This window comes from Phacochoerus africanus, chromosome 10 (assembly GCF_016906955.1).
Source record: "Phacochoerus africanus isolate WHEZ1 chromosome 10, ROS_Pafr_v1, whole genome shotgun sequence".
Lineage (NCBI taxonomy): Eukaryota > Metazoa > Chordata > Mammalia > Artiodactyla > Suidae > Phacochoerus > Phacochoerus africanus.
The window spans coordinates 115437180-115454441 of record NC_062553.1 but is presented as its reverse complement, the minus strand read 5'-3'; the positions used below and the strand labels follow the sequence as shown (position 1 = coordinate 115454441).

Genomic DNA, 17262 nt, shown 5'->3' with positions numbered 1-17262 from the left:
ATATGGAGGTTCCCAGGCCAGAGGTCAAATCAGAGCTGTAGCCTATACCACAGCCATAGCAACAGAGGATCCAAGCCATGTCTGCAACTTACACTACAGCTCATGGCAATGCTGGATCCTTAACCCACTGAGCAAGGCCAGGGATCGAACCTCTATCCTCAAGGAGCTAGTCAGATTCGTTTCCGCTTAGCCATGATGGGAACTCCTCCCCACTACTTTTTTTAATCTTAAACATGTGAAACCATAAATTTTAGTATTCAAATATGGTAACTAGTCCCTAAAGCATCAAGCAGAAAGAACTTGAAAATAATATTGCAGTCAGAAGACAAAGGTATTAACACCCTTTTTGTTTTGTTTGAGAATGTACTGTTTTCAGTCTAATAATAACTTAGAATTTGCATTCAGACTTTTAACTTCTAAGATCATACTTATTTCTTTTGATATAGTCTTAATAAACATAAATTGATGGTTAATCACAAAGCATGTATGATATGCAAGAGTCTTTTGGTCCCACTTATTCTTTAAAAATAAATCGAGTTTGCTTTTTATATTGAGTTGTATGAGTTTTTTATCAATTTTGAATATTGATCCCTTATCGGCTATATTGCTTGTAAATATCTTCTCTTATTCAGTTGGTTGCCCTTTCATTTTGTTGGTGGTTTGCTTTGCTATTTTATTTCTATTTTTTATTTTCTTTTTCCTTTTTTTTTAGGGCTGCCCCCACGGCATATGGAGGTTTCAGGCTAGGGATTGAATCAGAGCTGTAGTCACCAGCACATGCCTCAGTCACAGCAATGCCAGATCTGAGCCACCTCTGCGACCTACATCACACCTCACGGCAACGCTGGATCCTTAACCCACTGAGCGAGGCCAGGGGCTCTCGTGGAACCTGCATCCTCATGGATGCTAGTCAGATTTGTTTCCTCTGAGCCATGCTGGGAACTCCCTGCAAAAACTTTTTCGTTTGTTATAGTACAGTTTTTTAAATTTTTGCTTTTATTGGTCTTGCCTAAGGAGACATATTCAAAAAAGGTATTGCTAAGACTGATGTCAAAGAGGTTACTGCCTTTGTTTTCTTCCAGGAGTATTTTGGTTTCAGACTTAACATTTAAGTCTTTAATCTGTTTTGAGTTTATTTTTGTGTGTGCTATAAGGAAGTGGTCAAGTTTGATCCTTTTACATGTAGCTCTTCAGTTTTCCCAGTACTATTTATGGAGGAGATTATCTCTACCCTGTTGTGTATTCTTGCCTTTTTTGTCATGGGTTAATTGATGATATGAGCATCAGTTTATTTCTGGGCTCTCTGTTTTGTTCCATTCGGCTGTTTGTCTGTTTTTGTGGTAGTACCATACTGCTCTGATTACCACAGTTTTGTAGTGTAGTTTCAAGTTTGGTGTAGTTTCAAGCATGACACCTCCTTATTCTTCTTTCTCAAGATTACATTGTCTTTTGTGTTTCCAAACACATTTTAGGATTATTTATTCTAGTTCTGTGAAAAATGCCACAGATATTTTGATAAGGATTGCACTGAATCCGTAGATTGCTTGGGATAGTATGGACATTTTGGTGGTAGTGATTCTTCCAATCCATGAGCACAGTTTATCTTTCCATTTATTTGTGTCATCTTCAGTTTCTTTCCTCTCTGTCTTAGAGTTTTCAGAGTACAAGTCTTTCAAACCCTTGGTTAAGTTTATTCCTAAGTATTTATTCCTTTAGATGCAGTTGCAAATGGGGTTGAAGATGTAGAGAAAAGGGAATACTTTGTGCACTGTTGGTGCTAATGTAAACTGGTGCAGTCACTATGGAGAACAGTGTGGAGGTTCCTCAGAAAACTAAAAGTGGAACTACCATATGATCCAGATTTATTTGAAGAAAACAAAAACACTAACCCTGAAAGATATATGTCCACCTATGCTGCTGTTCATTGCATCATAAGTTAGCCAAGATGAAGCAATGTAAGTGTCTATCAGGAGATAAATGGACAAGGAAGATGTGCCGTGTATAGACACATGCACACACATATACATATAGGAATATTACTCAACCATATGAAAGGATGAAATTTTGCCATTTGTGGCAACATGAATAGACCTTGATGGTTATTAGGCTTAGTGAAATAAGTCAGAAGAAGACAAATACCTGTGATTACACATATATATGGAATCTGAAAAACAGCAAACAAAAAACATGGATTTGTAGATATAGGTAATAAACTGATAGTTGCTAGAGGGAAGAGGTATGGGGGGATGGAAGAAATAGATGAAGGAAATTAAGAGGTACAAACTTCTTATTATAAAATTAATAAGTTGTGGGTTATAATGTATACATAGGGAATACAGTCAATAATGTAACAACTTTGGTGACAGTAACTGATCTTGTTGGGATAGTCATTTCATAATGTATAAAAATATCTAATCACTGTGTTATATACCTGTAACTAATATAATTTAAAAAAATTTTTTTTAAACCTGTCTATATTTGATTCTCCTTGCCAGAACACATTTCAGTCAGGTTTCTCTCTCCACTATTCCACCAGAACTTCTCTGGTCCAGATCACCAATTCTTTCTTTCCTGTAGCTAAATCCATGGCTAGTTCTCAGTTCTTTTCTTACTTAACTTTAACTTGGCTTCTGACACCACACTTGCCTGGTGGTCCTTATGCTTCGCTGACTGCTCTGCTCATCTCCTTTGCTTCCTCACCTCCTGACCTCTTTTCTTTTTCCTTGCTTGGCCACTTTCTTTCCATGTTCATTCCCTTTGGCCGTTTGATTCAGTCACTTCTCTAGCTGCCTGCTAGACTTCTTCACTAATATGTCCCAAAGGAGAAGAATACATATCCCAAATTTTTTCCCTGGATTTCCCTTTTTCCATGGCATTTCCCATCTCATCTGATAGGCACTCTGTTTACTCTTCCAGTTGCTTACCTGCTTTTTATTTTCTCATACATCTTCTTCAGCAAATGCTAGTGACTATAGCTTCTGAACATATATAGAGAGTCATTCTCATCCTCTTGACCACTACCACTTTGATCCTCACACCAATATCTCTTATCCAGGTAATTGCAAAAGTTTTCTAACTTATCTCCTTGCTTTTTCCTTTGCCCTTTTTCTGTCTGTGTTCAGTTACAGCTGAGAGAGCAGTGTAGATCAGATATATTACTCCTCTGTTGAAAATTGTTAAAAAGCTTTTCATTTGACCTAGAGTACAAATTCAGGTCCTTAAAATAGCCTCTCATTATCACATTAATCTCATGTACTTCAGCTCTTCTTGAATCACTCCTTTTGAGCCACTGGCTCTTTCCCTAGGTAGTTGCATGGCTTGGTTCCTCATCCTGTTCACATCTTTCAGATGTCACCTTCTTTGTTTTATTTTTCTCCAAAACACTTATCATCTAATATACTGTACATTATTTATTATCTGCCCACATGGAAATAAATGTAAGCATCATGAAGTCAAGATTTTTCTTTTTTTTTTGTACTCACTACTATATTCCTATCATCCAGAAAAATGTCAGGCATACAGTAGGAGCTCAATAAATTGGTTAATGAATAAATAAAAACAGACTAGTAAAACATGTATAAAACAAACCACCTCCCACCCCCCACCCCCCAGTATTTGGAGAACAGACCTGTGTATCTATCTGCCTTCATGATTGCCATGATCATTCCTATCAAATCAACAAATCGATTTTCTCTATTGATTAGCTTTGTAAAATTAACTGACCCTATATGCAAAGTTTAACTTTAGTTTATGTATCACAAAGGGTGATAGTTCAGGAGTTCCCGTCCTGGCTCAGTGGTTAACAAATATGATTGGCATCCATGAGGACGCAGATTCAATCCCTGGCCTTGCTCAGTGGGATAAGGATCTGGCATTGCCATAAGCTGTGGTGTAGGTCACAGAGTCAGCTCAGATCCCACATTGCTGTGGCTGTGGCATAGGCCAGCAGCAGCAGCTCCGATTAGACCCCTAGTCTGGGAACCTCCATATGCTGCGAGTGCGACCCTAAAAAGACAAAAAAATAAAAAATATATTTAAAAAAAAGATAGTTCAAAAATTCAGTTAATGAACAAAATAATTACATTAGTACTAAGCTTTTTTATGGCCATGGCAGTTATCAGGGAAGCTGATGATGCATGAGCATTCTATGTAGTAGAATGGCCTAATTAAAATTAAGTTTCAGGCTATTACTCTAGATTTGTGAATGCCAGGGACTCTGGAATGTGTATTTATTGCTTTTTGTAGGTTTTAAATGCTGAGATAGTAGTCACAATGTTTTACATCATTACAAACTCCTATTTGAGCTAGTTCCTGTTCCCTGTGTGTTTTGTTTAGATTGAATTGGCCTAAAGTGAATGATTAGTTTTTTATACAATATGTGTAACCATTTCCAAATGGTGATTATTGTCATGTGCTTAACAGTTATAGAGTCTCTACAGTTTTTATCTCTAAGATCTTTTATTGGTATCATCACTGGGTAGCCATGTGGGAAAAAAAAAGAAAAATTAAGGAAATAAGAAAAAAAGATTTAGAAGAAGGATAGAACATGCAAGAATGATGAAATACTTCTCTGGAATATAGAGGTCATTTTTTAAAAAATCACTTAAAATATTAGGTATGCTTTTTTGTGGGAGGTGACTTTCATTTCAAACTAGCTTTATACCCTACCAAATTGTGTGTTATTGAGAAACATTTTGAATTAGCGAGATGGTTAACACTGCATCCAAGACTTCTCAGCTCTGATTTATATTTAGTAATCATAATGTAACACGTTTTAATTACAATCTCAAATGTTTAGTTGTCTGAATCATAGTTTCACTTACTGATTCGTCAAAGCCTGACAACCACATTCAGAATTTTAGGTATTGAGCCTGATGTGTTGAAAACAACAGTCAAGATTTGGAGGTTCCTCTCATTGGTTTCTCATTCACTTTTAGTTCAAATCATTGTTCCTTGAAAATTATTACAGTCTTATATAAGAAGCTTAAAACTTGCAGATTTTAGCTCCACAAGTGCTGGGTGACCTAGGAACCTTTCTGAACGTCAACTTTTTCATCTATAAGAAGAGGTTTTTAATGGTATCAATTTTCTTGTGAGTTTTGTGAAATTTAACTTCTGAAACATTCAGCTCCCTGCCTAGTATATTAACTTCTTAGCTGTAATATTTGTAACTATTTTCTCTTCTGTAAAATGGGAGTAATTAATAGTGTCTATTTAGTGTACTGAGAGGATTAAATGAATGAATACACATAAAACACATAGTTCAGTGAATGGCACATATTAAGCACCATGTAAGCGTAGTTTTATGTATTATTTTGAATATTATTTTCTAAACATGTTAATGTCTTCTAGATCTGAGAAGCTTAATTTTGTGCTTCTCCACATCTTGTTGTATTTCGGGCTTATGTCTACATTCAGCAGAAATTTACCCGCACTATCTACGGTCTTGATAAAAAGCTTTTACACAAACCTTGGATGATTTGCTCTTGAATTCATTATCTGTTTGGCAACATCTCTTGGGTCTAGGGTGGGGGGATTCGTAGTTAGTACTCAGCCCTCTCTGAACATGTGTCTGCTTTCAGCTTTTCAGAATTCTGGAATGCCCACTTCCATGTGATCTGTGTAAAAAGCACAATAATGTTAGTAGACTAAGCAATAGTTTACAAACAAAAAGCAATCTTATAGATACTTCGTATATTGGAATATTTTTCTATTTTATTTATTAATTAGTTCCTCTTGTCCAGTAACATAATCAAATGCTCTTAATGAAGTAAGAAATCTTTATCCTTTATACCAGTGTAAGTCTTTTCAGTTTTAATTTTAATGTCTGTTCCACTGTAGATGTAATTAACTAGTCTGTCATCTCTGAAAATCTACTTATCAGAGACAGTTTTATATGTTCTTGCCAGTTTCATGGCAGTTTCTAAAGAGCTAATAAAAAGATTTAAAAAGTTATATTTCTGTTTATTACTGAGTTATGCTTCAGTAAGATTTTTGTTATTACCTCCAGGAAAATTGTATTCCTTTTGAAGCTAACACTTAAGAGATTTCGTTAAGTGTCTTCATTATTTCTGGAACCAATACATTCAGATGTTATTCTTGAACATCCCCAGCTTTTAAAATCATGTTATATTTAAGTTTTATTTTCTCCTTCCTCATCATTCATTACATAGAGGGATTTTTTTGGCATATTGATGGTCTTTAAGCCTAGACCAGATATATTCTACAATATATTTGTCTTATTGATTGTAAACTTTATAGTGTGAGTTACCATTAAAGAGAGGGGATGTGGTATTATGCACATGTAAAAAGGTATTATTTGTTTCTTTCCTAAAGCACAGTGTATTAGGAGACAACCTGCTGTACTAACAGAATAAGGACTTTGGTATCAAATCAGACTCTGTTGATTGTGTGACTTTGAGCAGCTTAACTTCTTTGATCCCCAGTTTATTTATATATAAAATTAGAGACAGTGTTGTGTGAATCAAAAGCAACAACATATATTCCCTAGTGCTCAGAAAATGTTAGTCCTTGTCGCCTTACTTTCTCTTTCCATCCCACCAAATGGAATGGGCAGCAGATGAAACCCAAAGTAGTTATCATATTTCAGACTTCCCATATGACTCACAACATAACTACTTGGCATTGCTTCTACGGAGAGGTTATCATATTTAGCTAGATAACCCCAACATTTAAACCGTCCTGCAGTATTTATAAGAAATTTTTAAGTGCTGTAACAACAATCTAGTCATTTATTTTTTATTTTTTTTTATTTTTATGACATTGGTTAATTGAAATTTTTTTTAAGTTGTCATTTCCCCAATACAATTTTTTTTCTACTCTACAACATGGTGACCCAGTTACACATGCACGTACACATTCTTTTTTCGCACATTATCATTCTCCATCATAAGTGACTAGACCGAGTTCCCAGTGCTACACAGCAGGATCTCTTTGCTAATCCATTCCAAAGGCAAGAGTTTGTATCTATTAACCCCAAGTTCCCCAACCACCCCACTCCCTGCCCCTCCTCCTTGGCAACCACAAATCTGTTCTCCAAGTCCATGATTTTCTTTCCTGTGGAAAGGTTCATTTGTGCCTTATATTAGATTCCAGATATAAGTGATATTATATGGTATTTGTCATTTATTTTTTATGTTGAAACATATCACAAAGCATAAGCTGCTTCTGCCATGTGTAAAAATTTAACACATCAAATTGTGCGCTCATCTTTTCACATTCTTTCTTTATATGAAGTGATAAAATTAGCGCCTTACATTTTCATTCTAAGCGTATGGGGAAGAAATTCACTGAGCTATATTACCTGCACTGTTTATTATAAGAGTAAAAAATAATATCTTTAATATTTTTAAAGAAATGACAAGATATTTTATTTTCACAATCAAGAATATGAATTGCTGACATCATAAAAATAAGTGTTAAAAGTAAATGTTAAAGTTCTGATCAAGTCTGAAGATCAGAAATTGTATCCAAGACAATTAACTGGAAATCTCTATGGACAATGTATGTAATATGTTAGCTGTGCTTTCTTTTTCTCCTCCAACAGGAGAGCCTGACAAGGAGCTGAATCCTAAGAAGAAGATTTGGGAGCAGATCCAGCCTGACCTTTATACTAATGATGATTGTGTGGCTACATACAAAGGCACTCCCTTTGAGGTGAAAGGGAAGGGAGTGTGTAGGGCTCAAACTATGGCCAACAGTGGAATAAAATAAAATGCTTCAGTTACTGAAATACATTGGAGAATACTTAATAACAATAAAAGGAAATATATGAGACTTGTACCTAAGATACACCTGGCTCATGTTTGTGTTATTTCTTTTCTAGGCTTTCATTGTCTTTTACCTGATGTATATTGTTTTCAATTGGTTAGAGAAACACTACATTTTTGCCTATGGTTTTTGATTCTTTATGATTCAGGGAGGAAATTGCATGTGCTTTATGATGATTTTTTTTAATGGATATGTTGGCTAACCCATTGCTTTTTTATATAACTTGAACTAGATTAACATTTTGTTTCTTGTTTGTAGACACATGTTGCATGCAACTTGAAGCCCTTGGTGGATTTTTAGTATATTGTGTATCTGTTATAAATGTCTTCTCTTTAAAAATGTCAGGCTTGTCAGGCTTATTAACTAGTCATTTTATAATGAAATTGAAAATGACCAACTTGATTCTAGAGACGCAAACATTGTAAAAGCTAGGAGACATAGCATTTGAACATTATTACTATTGCTTGTCTAAGTAACCCAGTTTTGTATACTTAAGTCGTTAATTTGTATACAGTCATTATTTTTACAGAAAACTTAATTATGTTTTATTTGTATTGCTGGGTAGAGAAAGCTCTTATAGAATGAATAAGAAATAATATCATTGTTAGTGAACTGGACATAACCCTTCTGGCTTCTGACTGGTATTCAGCCCTTTAAGGTTTTCGACAATACGAGATGGTTTTGGGCCACAGACTAAATAGCTGGTGCCTCTTAACATCTGTGTATGTATTACAGACTAAACCAGGAACAAAAAAGCAACAACTGACTGTCCCCCAAGATACTTTCTTATATAATGTTAACCCTCTATCTTACAGTGAGTACTGACAGTACTAATTATTCGTATAGATAGAAATTCCTGGTATATTATTCTCATGAGATGAGTCATTTTGGGGACATATAAATTTTAATATAAAATTGGAAGGTTTTTTTTTCGGCCCTGCTTCTCTGAAGAGCATTTAGTACTCTTCGGGTACAAGAACATTAAATGTCTGTCAAAGAGATAATTCGTTGTTGCTTTTTTAAAAATGTGCAGATTCTCATTACACCATTTACAGAGCATTCAACATAACACATTGAATTTAATAAACATGTCAGCAAGATAGAAGGTTTGTATAGGGCATCAGAGAATGTTAGTTTAATGAGATCCTAATGTCTAGGTGATAGCTTGCAACTCTAAAAACCTACATTTGTAGATGATTCTTAGAGATGCTAAAAAATCCATAGAGCATAATAGTGTTGGTTTTGAAGCCAGATGACCTGGTTTTGATTCCAGCTCTACAGTTTAAGTTGCCTTTGTGATCCAGGGCAACTCTTCAGCCTCTGTATACCTTACTTCCCTCATCTGTAGGTTGGATATAATAATAGTACTTACTTGGTTGAGTTGTGTTAGTTGTGAAAATGTATATTTTTACACATAATAGTTGTATATTGTGTTAAATCAGTTTATGTTAAGGATGTTCCTTTCCAGAAACTAGTGTTCCTCTCTCTTATGTCCCCTTTCCTGGTATCATAGTTCCTGACACGTTGAAGTCTTGTTCAGAAGATTACTTGGTGTATATGAAATGGACATAGTTTCTTAAAGAATATTTCATATAGTCCCTGTCTTTCAGCAGACCTGATAGTTCTCTATACCAGATGTACTATCTCTTGCCTCACTAAAGAGATTCGTTATTGAGACTTTCTTTTCCCTCCCTGCACTCCCACCAAAATCCAAAATATTTAGATACTGGGCAGCCCTGTTCATTGTTGCCTTTTCACTGGTTTAATATTATTGATAAAGTTTCAAATAGTTTTGTAATTTTCTTAGACTAAGAAGACAATACTTCTAACTGTTATGTGTTCAACATGAATAAAAGCAATCATATTTTCAAGTTCTTGATGGATAGAGGAGCACCTCACTATTGCTTTATGACAGGGTCATTAAAAGGGCATGAGGAGTTCCCGTCATGACTCTGTGGAAACGAATCTGACTAGCATCCATGAGGATGCAGGTTCGATCCCTGGCCTCGCTCAGTGGGTTAAGGATCCGCCATTGCCATGAGCTGTGGTGTAAGTGGCAGATGTGGCTCAGATCTGATGTTGCTGTGGCATAGGCCAGTAACTACAGCTACAATTCGACCCCTAGCCTGGGAACCTCTATATGTCATGGGTGTGGCCCTAAAACAGCAAAATAAATAAATGGGTGTGAGTATACTTACTAGGGAAATTATATGTTGTACCTTTAAAAATATAAAAAATATGGTGTACAGTATTAGCTGTGTACTTTGGCTACATAAATTGTGATACAAGTTCTGGTTCTAAGACCTATGCAGTGATGTGTAAACTAAAACTTTATTACCAAGATACAAAATAAAATTTAAGCAAATTAATGTAACTCACCTAACAATAATATTATTGCAAATTTCTGTCTTGTGGAGAAAGCTTTGCCTTAACAAAATTTTAGTTAAGGAAGAACTATTTCCATCTGTAACATAAGTTAGGGGGATAGATTAATATCTGTCATGGATTTTATGATAGAATTATTAGATATTCAATGCTTTATAGTTAACAAAGTATTTTAATACATGTCTTGTCAATTTAACTCTCTGGAGGTAAGCCAGCCATTTTACCCCAAAGAATCAACCAAAAATTTACATAAGTGCCAGTGCTAAAAAGTATAACTAGCTGAAACCTAGATCTTACTAGTCTTCCACTTTTCTCCATTACAATACACCTTCTTTCTCAATTAAGTAGTTGTATGTGGTTTCTTTTTCTTCTCCTTCTTCCCCCCCCCCAACCCCCCGCCCCTTACAGGGAGGTAAAACCAAAAAGGAAACCCAGTGAAAAATCCCACAGAACAACTTCTGACCTACTCGATAATCCAGGATATCTCAAGGTGGGCTCACAAGATAAGGACATTTAGGAAGTAGGGGAACTGCAGCTAGGAGAGCAATTACTAGACCAAGCTAAGTGACTTACTGTTCAAGAGTCAGAGCCAAATGGTATCATGTGGTTTCTTTTATTTGAATGGGAAATTTAACTTCTCTTTTGTTTAAACTATAGGGAAAGAATGATAAATTTTAAAAACCTAAACTCTAGTAGTTGCTGTAAGGAGATTAGGGCAGTTCCTTTAGTGGAGTATTTAAAGAGATTTTAAAGGGAGAGATGAGATCATTAAGCATTCCTTTGGAGTGGTTACAAAGAGAATACATCAAATTTTTTCTTTTTGCTGAAGAAGTCTTAGGAAGAATCACTTGGCAAAACTAGGCTACTGCTGCTGGCAGCAGTTGCCTTTCTAAAAAACCATGTATGTGCCTTGATCCTTTGAGTAGTACACTGCTATTGCGGGCACTATTTCTGTAAGAACAGTCTATCTCAGAAGCCTATGTAGGAAGCAGGTCACCAAGTTCTAGATAGGTAGATTGGTAGATAGATAGATAGATAGATAGATAGATAGATAGATAGATAGATAGATAGATAGATAAATTTAAACCAGAGCAACTCTGTAGTTGTACCTATTTGCAGTACTTCTTGGATGACAGCCCAAAATTTTACAATAGTAATGAAAATAAAGATAGTTGCTGATGGCAAATATGCCTCTATACAAAACTGGATCTTCTTCAGATACCAACTTTTTGGAATGGAAAAGAATTAGTAACTTATATACATATTGTTGCTTTGTACTTTTTAAAGTTAGGTTTTAACTTATGGATAAGTTTTGGCAGAGATAATTCATAGGAGTATAACTCTCAAAAAAAAAAAATGGAGAAAGGACCCAGAACAATGAAATAATTGTTAGTTTGAAAGTGAGCCATCTGGAGTTTCATAGTGTGAATTAATTATTGTGTATTATATTTTTTCACTCTTAGGTATTCCCCTGTTTGTTTTTTTCTTTCCCCTTCCTTATTCCCACCCCTCTTAACATACCTATTCCCAGTTCTCTGGATTTTTCGAGTAAAATATGCATGTATGTGTTAGTTTATGTCTCATCAACATCATTTTCTATCTGGCAGGCTATTGTCCTTAGCAACAGCAGCAGAAACAAGCCCAGGGCTCAATAATTGCAAGAAAAGAGAATGATCCTTTTAAATGAAAGGGCTAACTAACTACTTTTCTTGCCTTTCCCATTGCTTCATAATGCTTTCAGAATTTTTCAAATAGCAGTTATTAATTTCTGCTCATTCCTACAGTGGCATTCACATGATAAGCCTTCCTATCAAGGCTGCTCTGATGAAGCTTTACATTTGTTTTTATAGATTGTCTCATTAGAATATCATACATCCCAGTAGAGAAGTGCTCTCAATATATGCATCCAGTTAACTTTTCAGGCCTAAGATATTTGGCTGATACTTGTTAATTTAAAACCCACTCAACTTTTCACACCTGGGGAATTTGGAAAGAACAGTGTAGGAATCATCCAAAATCAACACCACAATTTGATTTCTCTTTGAAAAGGAGTAATGAAAAATGCATCCCGAAAGTCACTTTTAATAAGTTTAGCAATAAAGAATGATTCTGGTAGAGATAACTTTTTCTGTAACTTTTGGTTTCATATGGAAGGATAACATTTTCTCTTAAAGCTATGAATTGACAGTAATTCCATGGTGGAAAATTGAGAAACATTTTTTAAACAAAGTTTGAGAATCTGGGAAATAGCAATGCCACTTAAAAACATTATTAGCCTTCTGTAAAAGACTTATGATATGCCTGAAAATCAGTAGAAGAGAAAATCTAAGCACGTTTTTGCTTAAATGCAGAGCATAGATAAACATAAAAGAAAGTCTGAAATTGCTAATTGAGCTAATGTAATCTAGAAGAATAAACCTAATAAAGGTCAGAACTGGTGAATATTAGAGATGAACCCCTCATGCCCCAGGATGGGATGTACTAATGAGGCACTAATCCACACAGAAATTTTAAATGTACTATCTTTTTAATCACTAAAATGTTCAAAACACTTTCAGATATAAAGTTTTGTAGAGATTTTTGTCTTCCAGTTAAGAATAGCATACAAATAGGGCACCTAAAGCAATATAAGGAAAGATTACAAATTGTAGAGTTATAATAAGAAAGGCAGCAGAGTACCAAAGATGAACTTTCTGGACATCATTTATTTTCCCTGGGCTAATTCTGGTCACATGGTTGTTCTGTTACAAGTTGTAATTATCTCCAGTAATGGTGAGTTTGTTTAGTGGATACACGTGTCATCATCCAGAAAAAAAAGCTGAATAATTAGCTTCAGGTAGAGCATGGCACAAGATGTCCACTTCAATGCCTTGCTATTTTTATGGTTCGACTACCACATTACCAACAAATTATTTGCCTACATCCATCATGTTATTCTGAGGACTTGGAATTGCTATGGTTCATGGAAGACTATGTCTGGAATTAATGCCTCTGGGATACTAGTTGCACTAAGTGAGATGCTAGAATTCAGAGTATATTAGGCAAATGCACTAGCTAGAAAGATGTGAGAATATGAGAGAGAATAATGGTTAAGAATGGACCTTCTAATATGTGTATATTAAATAAAAGATAATGATAAACTACAAGGAATGCTCAGTGTAAATCATAAAAAAAGACTTTTGAAACACAAGGGGCAATCTGTAAGGGGAGTCTTGAGTTAAATAATTAACTATCTTAGCAAAATCTAGTAATATGGGGAAAAGAAAAGCATTCCAAAGACTTCTTCCATGGGAAGATGCTGTAAGGAGTAAAGGATAGGGAGGAAATGAAAATTTTCTAAAAATCTTATTTTAATAGTTGAAGGTATAATTTAGTGGAGAAAGCAGTCTTGGTTAGGAAAATAGTTCTTTGTTATCAAACAGTAGTAGAGAAGATGAAATTGATTCTGAATTCAAGGACAATAAAATAATTTTCTTATATATAATGTTTTTTTATTTTTTCCATTATAGTTGGTTTGTAGTGTTGTGTGAATTTTCTACTGTACGGCAAAGTGACCCAGTCACACATATATACACACATTCTTTTTCTCATATTATCCTCCGTCATGCTCCATCGCTAGTGACTAGATGTAGTTCCCTGTGCTATGTACAGCAGGATCTCATTGCTTATCTACTTGAAATGCAATAGTTTGCATCTATTAGTCCCACACTCCCAGTCTATCCACTCCCTCCCTGTCCCCCTTGGCAACCACAACTCTGAATTCCAAGTCCATGAGTTTCTTTTTTGTGAAAAGGTTCGTTTGTGCCATATATTAGATTCCAGATATAAGTGATATATGGTATTTGTCTTTATCTTTCTGACTTAATTCACTTAGTACAAGAATCTCTAGTTCCATCCATGTTGCTTCAAATGGCATTATTTTGTTCTTTTTTTATGGCTGAGTGATATTTCATTGTGTATATGTACCACTTCTTAATCCATTCATCTACTGATGGACATTAGATTGTTTCCATGTCTTGGCTATTGTGAATAGTGCTACAATGAATATACAGGTGCATGTATCTTTTTCAAGGAAAGTTTTGTCCAGATACATGCCCAAAAGTGGGATTGCTCCGTCATATGGTAGTTCTATATTTAGTTTTCTGAGGTACCTCCATGCTGTTTTCCATAGTGGTTGTACCAATTTACATTCCCACCAACATTGTAGGAGGGTTCCCTTTTATCCACACCCTCTCCAGCATTTGTTACTTGTTGACTTGTTAATGACGGCCATTCTGACCAGTGTGAGTAGTTTTGATTCACCTTTCTCTAATAATTAGTGATGTTGAGCATTTTTTTAATGTGCCTGTTGGCCAGCTATATACCTTCTTTGGAGAAATGTCTATTCAGGTCTTTTGTCCATTTTTTTTTTTTGTCTTTTTGTTGTTGTTGTTGTTGCTATTTCTTGGGCCGCTCCCGCGGCATATGGAGGTTCCCAGGCTAGGGGTTGAATCGGAGCTGTAGCCACCGGCCTACGCCAGAGCCACAGCAACGCGGGATCCGAGCCGCGTCTGCAACCTACACCACAGCTCACGGCAATGCCGGATCATTAACCCACTGAGCAAGGGTAGGGACCAAACCCGCAACCTCATGGTTCCTAGTCGGATTCGTTAACCACTGCACCATGACGGGAACTCCCTTTTGTCCATTTTTTAATTGGGTTGTTTTTTTACTGTTGAGTTTTATAAGTTGTTTGTGTATTTCAGAGATTAAGCCCTTGTCAGTTGTATCATTTGAAACTTTTTGCCCATTTCATAGGTTGTCTTTTTTTTTTTTATGGATTCCTTTGTTTTGCAAAGGCAAATTTTGATTAGGCCCCATTGTTTTATTTTTGTTTTTATTTCTGTTACCTTGGGAGACTGACTTAAGAAAATATTTGTACAGTTGATGTCAGAGAATGTTTTGCCCATATGTTTTGCCTAGGAGTTTGATGGTGTCTTGTCTTCTGTTTAAGTCTTTAAGCCATTTTGAGTTTATTTTTGTGCATGGTGTGAGGGTGTGTTCTAGTTTCATTGATTTACATGCAGCTGTCCAGTTTTCCCAGCACCACTTGCTGAAAAGACTTTCTTTTTCCCATTTTATGTTCTTGCCTCCTTTGTCAAAGATTGATTGACCATAGGAGTCTGGGTTTATTTCTGGATTCTCTATTCTGTTCCATTGGTCTGTATCTCTGTTTTGGTACCAGTACCACACTGTCTTGATTACTGTAGCTTTGTAGTTTTGCCTGAAGTTTGGGAGAGTTATGCCTCCTGCTTGGTTTTTGTTCCTCAGGATTGCTTTGGCAATTCTGGGTCTTTTGTGGTTCCATATAAATTTTTGGATTGTTTGTTCTAGTTCTGTGAAAAATGTCATGGGTCATTTGATATGGATTGCATTGAATCTGTGGATTACTTTGGGTAGTATGGCCATTTTAACAAGATTAATTCTTCCAGCCCAGGAGCATGGAATATTTTCCATTTCTTTGAATCCTCTTTAATGTCCTTGATTAATGCTTTATAGTTCTCAGCATATAAGTCTATACCTCCTTGGTCAGGTTTATTCCTTGGTATTTAATTTTTTGGGGTGCAGTTTAAATGGTATTCTATTTTTGTATTCTTTTTCTAATATTTCATTGTTAGTATATAGAAATGCAACTAATTTCTAAATGTTAATCATATCCTGCAACTTTGCTGAATTTGTTCATGAGTTGGAGTATTGTGTGGAATCCTTAAGTTTTTCTATATATAGTATCATGTCATCTGCATAGAGTGACAATTTCACTTCTTCTCTTCCAGTTTGGATAACTTTTATTTCCTTTGTGTGACTGCTGTGGCTAGGACTTGCAATACCATGTTGAATAAAAGTGTGAGTGGTCATACTTGTCTTGTTTCAGATTTTAGCAGGAGGTCTTTCAGCTTTTCTCCATGGAGTATTATATATGCTGTGGGTTTGTCATAAATGGCTTTTATTATGTTAGGTATGTTCCCTCTATACCCACTTTGATAAGAGTTTTTATCATGAATGGATGTTGGACTTTGTTGAACCATCCTTGTGAACCTGGGATGAATCCCACTTGTCATGGTGTATGATCTTTTGTATATGTTGTTGGATTAATTTGGCTAAAATTTTGTTGAGACTTTTTCTGCCTATATTCATCAAAGATATGGACCTATAATTTTCTTTTTTGGTAGTATCTGTCTGATTTTGGTATTAGGTTGATGGTGCTTCATAGAATGTCTTTGGGAGTGTTCCTTCTTCTTCAACCTTTTGGAAAAATTTAAGGAGGATGGGTGTATGTTCCTCTTTGTATGTTTGGTAGAATTCACCTGTGAAGCCATCTGGTCCTGGACTTTTGTTTGTAGGGAGTGTTTTATGACATATTCAATTTCATTTCTAGTGATTAGTCTGTTTAGTCAATCTTTTTTTTCTTGATTCAGTTTTGGTTGGCTGTAAGTCTCTAGAAAGTTGTCCATTTCTTCTAGGTTGTCAAATTTGTTGGCATATAATTGTTCATAATATTCTCTTATGGTTTTTTGTATTTCTGTGGTATGCATTTTGATTTCTCCTTTTTCATTTCTTATTTTGTTTATTTGGGTTTTTCTCTCCTCTTCTTGGTGAGTTTGGCCAGAGGTTTGTCAGTTTTGTTTACCTTTTCAAAGAACCAGCTCTTGGTTTTATTGATTTTTTTCTATTATTTTTTGAATCTCTATTTATTGCTTTCCTCTCTGATCTTTATGATTTCCTTCCTTCTGCTCACTTTAGGTTTAGTTTGTTCTTTTTCTAATTTATTTAAATGGTGGATTAAGCTGTCGATTTGAGATTTTTCTTCTTTTTTGAGGAAGGCGTGTATCACTATGAATTTCCCTCTAAGCACTACTTTTGTGGCATCCCATAGGTTTTGAATGTTTGTGGCTTCATTATCATTTGTCTCAAAGTATTTTTTAAATTTCCTTTTTGATTTCCTCATTGATCCATTGGTTTTTTAGTAGCATGTTGTTTAGTCTCCATGTAGTCAGTTTTTCTAATTTCTTTTCCTGTGGTTCATTTCTAGTTTCATGCCGTTGTGGT

The 17262-nt window shown here is 35.3% G+C and overlaps 1 protein-coding gene across 1 annotated transcript in view; it reads left to right on the top strand.

The window, feature by feature from the left end:
- AIMP1 (aminoacyl tRNA synthetase complex interacting multifunctional protein 1) overlaps positions 1 to 7812 on the top strand; it is a 37372-nt gene extending 29560 nt beyond the window's left edge. Inside the window, exon 7 of the mRNA XM_047751739.1 lies at positions 7568 to 7812. Coding sequence (XP_047607695.1) covers positions 7568 to 7734 — 167 coding nt within the window. The 3' untranslated portion in view covers positions 7735 to 7812. The remainder of the gene's footprint in view (positions 1 to 7567) is intronic.
- The last annotated feature ends 9450 nt before the right edge of the window (positions 7813 to 17262 follow it).